Source organism: Marmota marmota, unplaced genomic scaffold, assembly GCF_001458135.2.
Source record: "Marmota marmota marmota unplaced genomic scaffold, marMar, whole genome shotgun sequence".
NCBI lineage: Eukaryota > Metazoa > Chordata > Mammalia > Rodentia > Sciuridae > Marmota > Marmota marmota.
The window spans coordinates 53,632,445-53,647,538 of NW_026000229.1; the positions used below are offsets into that span (position 1 = coordinate 53,632,445).

A 15,094-nucleotide genomic window follows, 5' to 3' on the forward strand; every position below is an offset into this window, starting at 1 on the left:
AGTTCTCCATCTGCCTTGTCTGGCCTTTTCCTCTCCTCATTGTATTTGTCCCCATGACTGCTGACTTGAGGTCTGGTCACTGGCCTCTTCGGGGTTTGACCTATTTCTGGTACTGTGAAGTGGCAAGGGAGGATTCAATTCAAAGAGGGCACTGTTAATGGTGGTGTATCCCTGAGGTAAACCATAGGGGTGCAGCCTGCAGGAAACTCCTGACTGGGGTTAGGCTAGGTGACTTGGGCCTGGTGGCTGTGGCAAATACCAGAAGTATCTAATTTGAAGGAGAAAAGTCAGACTTGTCTGAGTAATAATAGGGTTGGAAATTCTGCAAGCTCTTGACATTGAGTCAGATGGACGGTTAGCTTGTCAAGGACCATTAAAAAGCAAAACAAAACAAAACAAAAAGATGAAACCCAAGACACAAGCATACACAAAACAGTGAGTAGATGAGCAGGGGAATCCTGAGGGACTGTGGGCTTCTGTTTCTTTATTCTCCATTGGGCCCCATAACATTCAGTGTCCTGGTAACCTCTGTCTGTATGTGTATTTATAAATCCTGAATTGCTTAGAGATTTCTTGCTACCCAGAAACTTACCTTCCAGCTCACCGAAATTTATCAGTTTGGTCAATTTTCAAAGAATAAATGCTTTAAATATTGCTTTGGAGGGTTTACAAATAATGTCACATTTTAATGAGCTAAAATCTCTAAAAAGAGTTTTTTGTTACAAAGTGTTAATCTTTCTACTCATTCAAGACCCTTATTGTATATTCTTTCAAAATTCCTTCCCTTGTTTTATCTACCAAATCAATCCATTTCCTTAGATTGATTTGTGCTGTGCCAATTGTTTTCTGATTTATGTAGGTTTCTCTATAGAGCTGCCTGCTTGCTCCAGAGTGGTGGACGGGTGGGATTTGTTTGTGCAGAAGCTTTTCACAGTGGGGCTTAATAATGTGCTTTGTTAGGGGTGAGGCCTAGACTGTAGTTCCCACCGCTGGGTTTCCCTCAGAGGTCCTGTCTTCTTATAATAGTAAAAATGTCTTTTCTCCAAAATATCTTAGCCGCGTAAAGTACACATTTTATAAATATATAAAAGTATAATTAATATCTTCTCCAAAAGGAGCCTGTACGGTTCTGTCTGTTGGTTCCAGTTTTCATGAAACTTGAGCTTTCTGTGGCAGGAATGAGGCTTAGTGCACGGTTTCTCCTCTCATCACTTGCTAAATCATGTCCTTTAAATGATTCTCAAAACTTGAGCCAGAAAGAATAATATAGCAAAGAAGAAAGAGTCTATAACCAGTGCTCCTCTGTGTGCTTCCTGGGTCTCAGCTGATGACCTTTGGCTGTTGATTTTGGTGGAAAGCTTGGCTGTTGACACACAAGGAAGCAAGGAAGCCAGTGCTCCTCTGCGGTGCCTCCTCCTTCATACACTTCAGTTTCTCCTCTAAGCCAACTCCTTGATTTACCTACATTTTCAACCAGAATTTGATTTTCTTACTACGAACAAGACTGTTTTCTCTGCCTGATCTACGTAGGAATTGTTTGTTTTCCTGGAGCATCATTAAGCAGATGAGAGAGAGAGAGAGAGAGAGAGAGAGAGAGAAAATGAATATGAATGAGAATTGCCGGGAATGGAACCTAGTGCCAGGCAAGCACTCCAGCACTGAGCCACACCCCAACCCTGACTTGGTTTTTAACAGCTTTATTGACATATAAAGTGTACTTTATGGGTCATAGAATCCACCTATTATAAATGGAAGTTTGGGCTTCACAGTGGTGCTGCTGTCACCACTAGGGCTTTTCCAGACTCACCTCCCCTGTGTCCGTTCGATCATCTTCAGCCTTCCGCCTCCGACCAACACTGATCTTTCTGCCTCTGTACCGCTTACTTTATCTAAAAAATCCACATGTAGAGGTACTGTTTGAGATACAATGATCCTAATTGCTTTGTTTCCCCTGATTGCCTCTTTCAGTATTTTAATGATCAGAATGAAAAATCTCCTGTAACATTACTTTGAAGTAATTTTAGAGGTTAAAGAAACAAATCTGTCAAAGTGATTCTGAAATTAGTTTGTATCCCATTGTTTTTTCTCCTTCCTCTATTATCACCTGTGTTTTATTTTTCTCTGTATCCAGCAAGGAGAGCAAGTGACTGGAAAGGAGAGAAGGAAAAGCAGCCCACCTGTTTTATAACTAGAGCAGCACTTTATGTTATCCAGGAGTAGAATCTGTGGGATGGACAATAGATTCAAGCTTTTGGAAGCCAAAAGTAAAACTATATACAGCTTCTAGAAGAAACCATGGAATGTATTTTTTGGCCCATAAGTTACAAAGATTTAAGACTTAAAAGCACTAAGTCTGAAAGAAAAATCTTGATAAATTAGATTTCATTAAAAATATAACCACCTGGTGATCAAAATATACTCCTAACAAAATGAAAAGACAAGCCAGGCTAGTATTCTCAGTACATGTCTCTGACAAAGATGATATTTCCATAATCTTATAAAGAGTCCCTTTAAGTCAATAAAAATAAGATAAGCAATTTAATAAAAAATGGACAAAAGATTTGAATAGGTAACTTCATAAAAAGAACACATACAAATAGCCAATAAACATGTGGAAAGTTATAGTCAGTATCAGTTGTCCTCAGGAAAATGCAAAATAAAACTTCATAGAGGTTACACTTCCCATAAACTGATATTGCTAAAATTAAAAAGACATAGCAACAAATGTTAGTGAGAACGAGGAGTAACTGGAAATGCCATATTTTGCTGATGGGAATGCAAAATGGTACCATCAGTTTCTAAAGTGTTAAGTGCTACAACCACTTCAGTGTATGCTTTTGCCAAACTCAAAAATGGTGTGCTTAAGATCTGTACATTTCACTATAAGTACATTTTGTTTAAAAAAAGGAAAAAAAAAAGCATAGGTTTTAATCTTTAAAATACACTGATTACAATCACTGTATCTTACAGCGTCCCTTTCTATGCTCCCTCCTTGCCGGCTTCCCTACCTTCCCCACTTTCTTCCTTCCTTACTGGTGTTGTTGGTGGTGTCTTTTTGTTTGTTTGTTTGTTTTGTTCCTGCTGTGTCAGAAGTTGTTTTAGGGACTGACAATTAGTGCAGAAATGAATAGAGCAAATTGAGTTCCTGTTTCACTGGAACAAGTTCATAGTGGGAGTCAGACTTGCCAGTAACATAATGGTAGCCCTGCTATATACCATATATACCATAAGGCACAAAGTTGCTACCCGTCCCAGGAAAGGAAGCATGGGCTACCTGTAGGGAATAGTGATTCCCTGGAAAAGCTTGGCTGAGTAGGATTGCTCCTTAGAAACAATGGGAAGGGACCTCTGGGAAAAGTTTCACAGGTTGTTGTCCACTTGTGATCCCAAATGCTGGAAGGTGCTACCCTCTATGGAATTTGGAATTTATCCTGAAAAGAAAGGAGCTGTGAAAGCTTTGTGTCATCTTGACTTCCTAACTAGAGGATAAATTCCTTGAAGGCAGGGTGTGTCGTTCATTTTTGTATTCTTTATAATGCCTGGTGTTGATCCTAGAATGGGCAGGACAGCCAGGAAGTGTTAATGGATCTCTTAAGGCTGTGTGATAGTCTCTTATAGTCTTACATTCTTGAATGAGTCACAGCTGAGATGTTTTGGAATGAAGGGGCGAGAGTCTTATTACATCCCGGACGTTGTGCCTAGGCACTCCCTAGATTAAATTATTGCCTAATTTGATCTGTCATACTTGCTCAGAATTCACCAGTGACTTTTGATTATTGCTCTGAGGATAAAAACCAAAGTTCGGAGTGGCTTTCACAGCCTCCATTCACTGTCTCCAGTGTTTTTTACCTCCTTAATTCCTGTTCATCTATAAACTGTCACTTTACCTTGCTGGGAAAGCCTTCATGATCCCATCTTTCCCACAATAATCAGGGTTTCAAAATCTTAGCATGTGATCATACTGTGATTATGTGATTTCCCTTCTGCCCTCCTGAGAAGATGATAGATTTTTGCCTGTCCTGTGCCTACATAATAATGCCTGGCATTTAGTTGGATACTCAACAAACAACTAACAATAACAACAACAAAATTTTGGTTGCAGGAATAAATCATTGAGAAAACTAACAGGAATATATTACTGTTTTGTCTTCAGATGAAGAAATTGAAGTTCAGAGGTTAAATCACTTGTCCAAGGTTGCATAAACAATAAGGGCAAGGCCTAGAACCCAGGGATGTCTGCCAACAAACCCTCCTTCTTTCACTCACAGACACAGAGCACATGGAGACTTTTCATGTCTGTATCAAAAATGACGTGATCCTGCCTATCTGCTGGTTGGTTGACAGAATGAACAGTGTGGTGATTAAGAACACGGGCTCTGTAACCGGACAGCCTGGACTCCTGTACCTTTTTCACTATCTGCTGGCTTTGGTGCCTTGCACACACTGCTCAATTTATGAAAAATGGGATAATATTATCTGCTTTAGAATTGATATGAGGACCAAAATATATGAATCTACATAAAACATTACTATCAAGCAAATAGAAACTGCTCGAAAATTGTTAGCTATTATGTATTATTAGTCTGTATTTATTCCTTTTTTTTTTTTGGTGGTGCTGGGTATCAAAACAAGGGCCTTGCACATGCTAGGCAAGCACTCTACCACTGAGCCATACCTCAAGCCCTGTGTTCCTTACAGTTTCCTTACTATAACCCAAAATTACATCCAGAGACCCTATACCAATTTTTAACATTTTGTTTTACTTTTTAAAAATTTTCTTTTTGCCTGAAGCCAACTGCCCTTAAGTTGTATTTTATCTGTGTTCGATTTAAAATCGGTAATTTCTGTGTCTCAGCAGAAGTTGTCTACCTCTAACAGCAATGTCAAGTACTATTAATACCCTTTGCTGTGAATTTCTAGGCTTTAGGGTTCACACTTTTCTTCACACGTCTGCTCAGTTAGCAAAAACTGCTATCGTGTAGTAAAAGATGCACTATTAATTGTGCTGTTCTCTTCCCACAAATTGAACACCTTTTCCCCCCAAACTAAGCAATATATAATTGAGCTATTTGATTAACTGACTTGATTGTTGGGAAGTGATTTGTTACTCTTATTTCCCCCATTCTTCAATAGATGAGAGCAGGTGTGACTTGTAGGAAATTTAAAAAGGAAGAAAGGCAAGAAAATAATTACTTCAGATCTATAACAGTTGCATGCCAAAATTCTAACATTTTAAACATGTTCCCTCATCATGGAATTTTTTGTAAAAACCCTTCATTCCTTTCCTAGTTATTCATTGTTGAAATTCTTAATAGCTAGTTTCTTATGGTTAGGATGTAATCGTGTGTGTGTGTGTGTGTGTGTGTGTGTGTGTGTGTGTGAGTGATTTAACTGTTTACCTTGCTCTTAAAAGAAAATAGCATCTCATTTGTGTTTACATGACAAGAGAAATATCTACAGTGCAGTTTCCGCCCTGTGCCAGGCATTACTACATGTTTAGTTGATGTTGCTAATCTTTGTAAGAGAAATAATATGCCCATCCCGGAGAGGAGGAAATAGAGACTTTACAAGACTGAAAACTTCCCTAGGGAAGTTGGCATGCCTTAGCTCTGGAGGTGGAGGTGTTAATGAGATCTGGTGTATAGGGATAACTAGAAACAAGCCTGGCAAAGTAAGTTGGGTTATAAATGGAAGACCTCAAGAGTCAGGCTGAGGAATGGATAATTAGTTTTTCAGGTCCTGTGGAAGTAATGAAGTTTTTTGAACTGGGAGCATGAAACAGCAACCGTGCTCTGTTGACAGGGCAGTGATTCTAAAGTGTGGTCTCCAGACCCAGCAGCATCAGAAACACCTGGAAACTGAATAGTAATGTGTATGTACGTGGCTTCTCCCACCTGTTCAATCCTAGACACTCCGCTTGTTGGTGGTTTAAGAAGCACTCCTGGTGATTCGGTTTGAGAATTCTAGCAGTGCTGAGTAAAGATTGGAAAGGCAAGGAGGAGCAGTGGGAGGCCGTGCCAGAAGCCAAGGGAGAGGTTATTAGGGCATAAGTAAGTTCGGGTGACTTCACTGGGAATGAAACAGAGGGAAATAATAAGATTTTTCAAGGAAGATGTAATAGGACTTGATGACTAAATGGTGGTAGGAGTATAAGATATGAAGCCAATATTCTGTGTCTGCATGTCCACACTGTGGGAGAGCTGCAGATAAACACAGAAGCCTCTTGGGGTGGGAACTTGTTCATACTCCTCAGGAATTGAGACCTTACTGTGCCTTAATTCATAGCTTTTAAGTTTTACCCACACCCACCAATTTACTACGCTTGACTAGATAACTTTCCCTATCAGAATGAAAAAGTACCAGCTGCTCAACATTGACTGTAGACTGAGCTCTTAGGAATTGCTAAGAACTTTTCTCTGCCTGGTTTATATTCGTTATCCTATTGTATTTCATTAGCTATGAATATCAGTAAATTGCCCTCCTTTACTATCCAGTCTAAGCTACACTCTACTATAGTTAATGTTTCGAAACTCTGAACTGAGGAGCTAAGAGTCTAGACTCTGCAGTTAGACAGCTTGAAACCCAGCACCATCATTTACCAGGTATGTAGTCTTAAGCCAGTGACTTAATCTTCAGCCTTAATTTTACCCAGCTCTTTTACAATGGGATTATTATCACAGTGTGGATGTATAATAGAGAGTGGACCTCTTAGGGCCATTGTGAGAACTAAATGAGAAAATGTCCCACATGAAATGCTTAGGGAATGTTCATTGTGGTTTATGGTGATGACAATGTCACACTCTTCCCCAAAACGTCATTGGCTCATCTTGTTCAAGAGAATGAACTCTGTATTCCAGCACGTTAACCACTGAGCCACATTCCCCAATCCCTTTTTATATTTTATTTAGAGACAGGGTCTTACTGAGTTGCTTAGGGCCTCACTAAATTGCTGAGGCTGCCTGTGAACTCGCAGTCCTCCTGCTTCAGCCTACAGAGTCGCTGGGATTACAGTATGCACCAACATGCCTAGCTTATCTGATGGTCCTTTGCGTAACCCAGTGCTTCAACTAATCTGCCCATGGTGCCTCTAATGTACCAAGTTTGTTACAACAGCAAGGCCTTTTTCCTATGGCTTTGTTAGTATTTTGTCACTGTAACAAAAATACCTGAGAGTATTAACTTATAAAAAGAAAAGGTTCATTTTGGCTCACAGGTTTTGAGGCTACAGTTCATGATCTACTGGCTCCATTGTTTTGGGCCTGTGACAAGACAGCACTTTATTGCAGGAATGTGTGGCTGAGAAGAATCACTCACCTCAGGGCCAGGAAGCAAAAGAGAACAAGAGGCAGAGACTGGATCCTATCATCCGTTGTGGGGACATACTCCCAGTGACCTAAGGGCCTCCCATTAGGTCCTCTCCCAAGGTTCCATCCCATCCCAATAACACCACCCTGGGGACCAAAGCTTTAGACATGGACCTTTGGGGGACATTTCACATTCATATTAGAGCAGTTGCTCCCCCACATCATGTCTGGGCCCTCCAGGGGCTCAGCCAGTCAGTGTTTGTAGTTGACCCCCAAAACCCCTGATTTATTAAGATTAATCCCAAACTCCCTCGCTTGATGGCCTTCACTGCTCAGTGGACCCTACAGAGCTATTGGCATTAGCTCAGGATGATTCTGCCAAAGTGGGGCCCACTTCTCTTCAGTACTTCTGAGGTTGTGCTTCGTCCATCCTGTTGTGCACAAAGCCTGGCCCCAGACCAGGACGTGCTCTCTTAACAGTAGTGACACACACCTTGATAACAGCTTTGATCTTTTCCAGACTCATTTAAATATATGTTCGTGTTTTCTTCCTCTCTCCAATGATATTGATAGTGTTCCCTACAGGAGTAACATTTAATCTATGACATACTAATTATTTTCTTTCTTCTTAGGATGAACTTGACCTCACAGACAAACACAGGGAAGCCATGTTTGCACTTCCAGCTGAGAAAAAGTGGCAAATATACTGTAGCAAGAAAAAGGTAAGGTATTCATTGTGATTCTCATTTTTGATTCCCTTCGCTCTCCCATTTGCCCACCTGAACTCAGCCCTTTGTAATGTGAATGTGTGGTTAACGTGTCATGTTGTGGCCTCGGTGCCATATGTGGCCACGTGCCAACTCCTTGGATGTTGTTTTTGTCAACACTGTATTGTGCTCCCTGACACCTGTAACCATTGTGCTCCCTGACACCATAATTGTGTTTGACTGCTACCCCAAATAACACTGGCTTATAGGAGAAACAAGCGTCCCCCTGCTCTTTCCACAATAGTTTGTTCAGGTAGATCAGGGTGAGCTTCGTGGGTCCACAGCCCTCTGTGACCACCTTCTAGCAACTTTACATTTCACCATCTCTAAGGTGCAGCTTGACGTGGCTCCCCAGTCATTTCACATCCAAACCAAGAGTACAGAAAAGAGACAGAGAGGGCATAAATTCCCCCATGCCCTCTTTTAGAAACATGTTTTAGGAGTTATATACCTTCTATCCCCTTACATATCTGTATCTCACTGCAAACAAACAAAGTCTTTATTCTGGGCAGTCACTTCCCACTTAAAAGCTGGGCTTCTGTTACCCCAGGCGATGGGAGAATGGAGCTGGGAGCAGTGAAAATACTCTTATTCCCTAGGACTCAGAGAACTAGGCATCACTCCACACACTGCATCTCTTGAAATAAAGTTCCTCTGCCATCTCCTTAACCCTGTGGCAGATTCTTAGACTGTCCCCATGTCCATTTTTTTGGGCTGATTCGAAGGTTCATGGCCTCGTTTTGCCACTTTTTTCTTTCTTCCAACACAGTCTTGAACCAAGATGGGTAAGTGGGAAGGGCAGAACTAGCACCTAAAAGAAATGCTCTCTCCAACAGGCAGGGAGCACTCAGATCATTCAGTCTTGACCTAGAAAAGAGCATCAAAGGATAACAGTCCAATATCTTTTTGAGACAACAGAGTGAGCCAGGGAAACTGTCTCTTAGATAACTAGCATGCAGTTAGGGACCTCCACTTGCCCACATGGCTGTCTCCCAGCACCTTTGCTCCCTTTGCTGCCTTGTGTCACGTGTGTGCCACCCTCCCAGGGGCGGCTCCCAGGACTCAGTAAGGGCTTTCTCTAGCACTGAACTTGCGCACTTGTTCCTCCACCCGACTCCAGGCCACAGGTTGTAAGGCACCTTGTCTTTCTCATCTGTAACTTCAGCATCTGGGCCTTTGAAATGAATTCACAAAAACTGGCTCACTGAATTGTGTTGTGTAAATAAAAATACTGAATACTGTTAATAAAAAAATGAAAGCATGTTTCATTTCCTCTCTGAGCAGTGTAATTGGTCAAACTATGCATCACATTTGGTTCTGATGATCTTTGCCAGGAAATATGTCCAGCTGTAGCTTCTCAGTATGATTGCTGAGCTGCTGTCACATCAGCCCAAATCAAAGTCTTCAGGGTCCTGATCCAGTAGTAACCTGTAAGACATCTTTGTCAATCAGTGCATCATTGTCCTCTCCTTTTCTTCTCTCTTTAGACTTATAGCCAACTGGAAAACTTCTCTTTTGTTGAATGGATTGTCATGCGTAACATATAGATAAAGATTATATGATGTACATTTTATATGCATATATGCAAAATACACATATATGATATATACCACAAATATTATATGTGTATAATATATATTATGTTGTGCATATATTATATATACATCATACATATATAATATATATGTGATATATGTGTACATATGTATGATAAGTATATATATATATGTATGTGTGTGTGTGTATATATATTGCACATATATTATACAGGGAAGGAAGGAGGTTTGTTTGTTTTCGAGCCAGGGGTCCCCTAAGTTACCTAGGCGGGCCTTGAAATTTCGAATCGTCCTGCCTCAGCTTCCTGAGTAGCTAGATTTCAGACATGCACTACCATGTCCCTCTTGATAAGGAATTGTAAAATGAAAATAAAATGTGTTCAGCTCTCACACTGAGAGTATTGTGTGGTCTTTGGGAGCAAGCGTTCTTTTCACTCTGCCACCTTAAAGTCCTGTCACTAGGACTGAGAAAGAAAATCCTTCTGTGCCTCTGTACACAGAGGGCATTGTCTGTTTGGTTCCTCTAGTGCAGATTCTTTTCCACAGGATGAGCAAACAATACAAGTAGCAACTGAGAATATGCACTGGCCAAAAGGAAAGGGCAAGAAAATGGGAGCAGCTTACTGAGGTGAAAGTTTTCTTCTTTCCCAGATTTTATGACACCCTTGACAGCAATTGAAAGTTAATCATGGAAACTGCTGCCCCTTACATTAGTGAAGGCAAGCCCTGGAGGATAGTAATGACCTCGGGCTCACAGCTGCTGCTCGTTTTTCAATTTTCAGGTCTATCAGAGCCCCTTGCAAGCTTCATCTCAAGTGTGCATGATGGGGTTGGCTGTTTGCAGGAGGATGGAGATGGATGTGGACTCTGGCCTCAGAATCCTGTTTCTGATGCCTGCATCTGTACCTGTTTGGCTCGCACAGATCTTGGGGGATGCCCTTGTGCTAGCTTCACTCCAGCACCTTAGGTTCCTGGTGTGGCTTAGTAAGGGCATGGCTGAGTGGGAAACCATTATAACTCCTCAGGAAATCCCATGGTCTTATAGATCTGTCTCACTTTAAAATGAATGATAGCATGGCTTGACTAAAGATTCTCATGGTTAGAACTCCTCATGCTATTTAAACAATACTAAGCCTGTGGTCCAAAACTGAACTTATTAGACACTGTGATAAATAAATACATCATGAATACAAGGACACAAATATTTCACTAGGAACAGTATATGATGTTTGCCTCTTCAGATAATAGGTGTCCAGAGAGATAGATTGTCCATTCTCAGAAGGAAGCACCATTGTGTCCATCTTCGATAGTAAGAAGAGATTCTTTTCCTTGGAACATCTCTTGTATAGCTTTTTCAGGTCAGGCCTATTACCAGCAGGCCATACTTCATTCATTTTTTTCAGGCTGAGGGAAGCTACACTCATGGCTTCTTTAGATTTTCTGTCTTTTGTGATTAGAACCCAGGGCATTCCAGACATTCTCCTACAGAGTGAAGCCATAGAGCAGGGATCACTGAAGCCAACATACGGGCCACAGGAGCTGGTGGAAAGCAGGCTCTCTGTGTGAGTGAACAGAAGTCCTGGAAGCAGACAAGACTGGGACCTGAGCACAGGGCCAGCCTTCTGTCAGCCGACGGCCTCTTTTCCATCAAACGGTGACTGGAGTCCCAGGAGTGGCTCTCTGCTTATCAACTCTGTGTTCGTTTATGAAACTTCTCTAAACTTCTCTGGTTGGAAACTAATTTCCAGAGCCAAAATGAAAGCAGCAAAAGTATTTCTGGAGCTAAAATGATTGGAAAGAAATTAATTGGAATTTTGCCTAATTGAGTAATCTGGGGGAGAGTCAAAGATGGATGTTGTGGCCTTCTTGAAAGTCCAAACAAATCTCCAACAGTTACTGGACTGGTCGGTCGGTCCTGGTTTGTCATAGACAGCAATCCATTGTCAAATTTTTAAACTCTCATGAAAGGTCCCAAAAGGTCCTGTTAGTGGGATGGGGCGTGTTTTCAAATAGGAAATGTTTGTGGTTCTTATCTTTAAAGGTAATTCCCTTTTTAGTTCCAATCACAACATACTCTTTTGTTTAAATGAGGTTTTTCCCAGTCTGAAGCCAGAAACTGCATCTGTTAACAATCTTTTGGATTTTAAACTGAAGCTTTTTAAACAATGAGCCATCTGACCACGAAAGGCATCTGGCTATGCTTTATTTGCTTATTGTTAACATGATTTTTAAATCCTGGGAAAAGTAAGGAGTAGGTCTTCAGAGAGGTGAAAATAAACTGGTGTACACACTGTATTGTGCTGACAGCACTCTTATCGGCACAAGAAGGAATCTTCTTTCATTGCTGTTCTTCTCAGGATCAAGTGTACTAGTTGTGTCATTTAACCAGTCCCTAAAAGTATCCAGAAAATGCTTTTTACCCCTTCTCAGGCCTCAGAGTTTGCAAGGAAATAAATTGGAATTCAGACACCTAGTTTAACCACATCAGATTCTTGAGGCCAAGATCACGACTGGGAAGCGTTGCCTAATTTTCCTCCACTATTTCTGGCTCTAAAGCCAAGGCTTAAGTAAATAGTATTAGCTTCTTTATACTACATTTCTGTGTTTGGAGGACCACTTTGGTGAAGGTGAATTTCCACTCTCTTGCTGAGTATATGTTTGATTCTAGCTTAATTAAACCATTCAAGATTCTTGCCTATCCTGGCTGCCATTGAGCCGTGGGTTTTCTGCAAACTGCTGAAATAGTGCTAGGTACATTCTGAAAACATTTAGGGAAAATGGCTTTGGTTGTATATCCTAAAGGGAAAACACTCCTCCCCATAGAAACAAGTTCTCCTTTCACAACAGGCACAAAAACATGAAAGTTGTCATGAGTGCGGACAAGCAGGATTCAGTTCTTTCAGTTCCTCAGGAGTTCCTCAGGGGCACCTACTTAGAGTACAGGGAGCAAGTTTTTTTTTTTTTTTTTTAATCAAAACATGATTTAAAGGAATATATGCATAAGTAGTGGAATTAAAGACAAAAGGAATCATCATTTTTCTACATGACAATCAAATCAGCTGAAAAACAAGGAGGTGAAATGAGATATTAGTCCTCTGGTTGTTCCTAGTCCCTATTGAGAAGCTGCCATGGGTGGACTAGGAAAAGAAGCAATGGCTTTGCCCTTTTTTTTGGGGGGGGGGGGGACGGGTAGGTAGAGCTGAAGATCAGACCCAGGGCCCTGTGCAGCTAAGCAAGCACTGTGCCACTGAGCTATATCCCCAGCCCTATTTCTAGACTTCTCTAGAAGCCCTATTTCTAGACTTCTATTTCTTGTGTTCTGCCATGAAGTTTCAACCTATTAATGGATTCCAATTGGCATTTGAGAGATAAAGGCTTAAAGAAAGCTACAGAAGCAGTCATGATTAGAAATGAAATTTGCCTCTGGGCTCAATGGTTCATACCTATAAACCCAGTGACTCAGGCTGATATGGGAGAATCACAGGTTCAAAGCCAGTCTCAGCAAATTGGCAAGGCCCAAAGCAACTTAGTGAGACCGTGTTTCAAACTAAAATTGGAAAGTCCCTTGGATCCAATCCTTGGTACCAAAAAAAAAAAAAAAAAAAAAAAAAGAAGAAGGAGAAGGAGAAGCAGAAAGAAATGAAATGAAATTTGCCTGTCCTTCCTCCTTGGCCTCTCTAAAAGATGCATGGGGGAGACATAGTGGCCGCCGACCATGACCATCTCTAGACTCTGTAGGCTCTGAAACTTCCTATCTCATCTATATATTCACTGGCATCAGAAGATGAGGCTTTGCTATATAGTCCTTGATTGGAACAGTAAGAAATTACAAGATTTGGACGTTTGGCGCTTCACTCAGTGAAGTTGCACAGTTGGTGAAGGGCAGGTTGATGTGTGATTTATTAGTCCTGTACTGAGTCTCTTCTCTAGCAAAGTTCTTGGCTGGATTTCTGAGGATGATTAAAGAAGTCAAACTTCATGGTTCTGGTAGGAGAAGCAGATAAAACCAGATGATTGACTTGTCATAAGCTCCACAATGGGGGAAGCAGACAGGCTTCAGGGCACAGAGGCTGGAGCACCAACCTCTGGGGGATGTGGCTGGGGCCACCATTTTGACCACCTGTTGGTTACACCCGGGGGAGAGTTGATGTTGTCATGCTTTCATTCCATCATCTAGAAACTGGCTTCTTCTCAACATTTGAGCTAAGTTCACATGGACTGTATGTACCCTTCCCCTCCTGGTTTGCACTTTGTTCTCTGTCCCTTTTGCCATTGCTTCACCAGTCACATTTAGACTGTTGACCTTTTCTGGTTGTTGCTAAACACAATTTGCAGGGCTCGTTAGGAAATCTGTAAGAGGCTGACCTCTTGAAACATAAAAGCACTGTGAAGAAAGACGAAAATAACTGAGATTTGTTCAGCCTGCACAGGAAAAAGTCAGGAAGAAACTTGAACCCAGGGCAGTGTTCTCCTGGTATACCCCAGAGAGGCTTCATCTGCCAAAATGGTACCAATTCCACTTGGTAAAGAGGAACTGCCCCAAGCCCTTCCTATGAAAACTATTCTGCCAACCTGTCTCTTCCCACAAGGGCCCACTGGTCCACTGGTCTTCCTCCATGATTCAGGGGCTGGAGGGCTGGTTCCTGTCCCCACACTGCACTGTTGGTTCTGACTCACTGATGCCTATGCCTCGCTGCTGGGTTAGTATTTCAAACATTGATTGAAGTATGAGATACTGATTGATACCTACAGATGGTGACCAAAACCATTTGGTAATGTCTATGCAAGATCTTCAAACATTCCCATTCTAGGAAGTGATCAGAGATACAGACAAAATTATGTGTGTGGATTTTCTTTGTAATGTTTTCTCTAAAAGAAAATGATTGTAAATAACTTAAAGGAAGATGGTTATATGATGATACACACCAACAACAGTGTCTTATAGCCAGTGAAAAGTCATGTTTCCAAAGGAACTTTAATAACATGGGAAACTGCTCAGCTTGTAATGTCAAGGTTTTAAAAAAAAAAGATTAGTATGTATGTATGTAGGTAATTAGTATGGTCACAAGAGATTTGCTCTTAAGTATTGATAGAGACTAGCTAAATGGTCTCTGCAAGGCTGCCTTTGCATCTAGTTCTGGAGCTCAAGTTCACAGAGCAGACAGTTGGGAAGGGAAGGTTGGATGTGAAAGGTCTGCCTGTCCTGTTGCCTTTGACTTTGATGAGGGTGTCCTGCAGCACCTAGGGCCCTTAGTCACAGAGTTCAACACACACTCTGACCCAGAAGAAACGGAGGGAGGACTCAGGGAAAGGTGAACAGTTGCACATCTGCCCATTCATCTACTTAAGGGGGAAACCCTTAAGTAGACTATTGGGCAAGAGGGGAAGAGACCCAGGGGAGCAGATAAACCAAGAACTTCAAAAGGGGTCGCGCTACTGCCATCCCCAGCTCTCACAGGGGAGTCTC

General features: G+C 41.5%; 1 protein-coding gene and 1 long non-coding RNA gene across 3 annotated transcripts in view; one reads left to right on the forward strand and one right to left on the reverse strand.

Moving 5' to 3' along the window:
• Positions 1-15,094, forward strand: part of Daam1 (dishevelled associated activator of morphogenesis 1) — a 109,600-nt gene that overhangs the window by 21,954 nt on the left and 72,552 nt on the right. For both annotated transcript variants that reach the window (XM_048793056.1, XM_015480943.2), the window contains one exon: positions 7,937-8,026. In XM_048793056.1, the coding sequence (XP_048649013.1) occupies positions 7,937-8,026 (90 nt within the window). The remainder of the gene's footprint in view (positions 1-7,936; positions 8,027-15,094) is intronic.
• LOC125613302 overlaps positions 1-15,094 on the reverse strand; it is a 29,029-nt gene that overhangs the window by 2,122 nt on the left and 11,813 nt on the right. Inside the window, exon 3 of the long non-coding RNA XR_007343821.1 lies at positions 6,993-6,999. This is a non-coding gene — a long non-coding RNA (uncharacterized LOC125613302). The remainder of the gene's footprint in view (positions 1-6,992; positions 7,000-15,094) is intronic.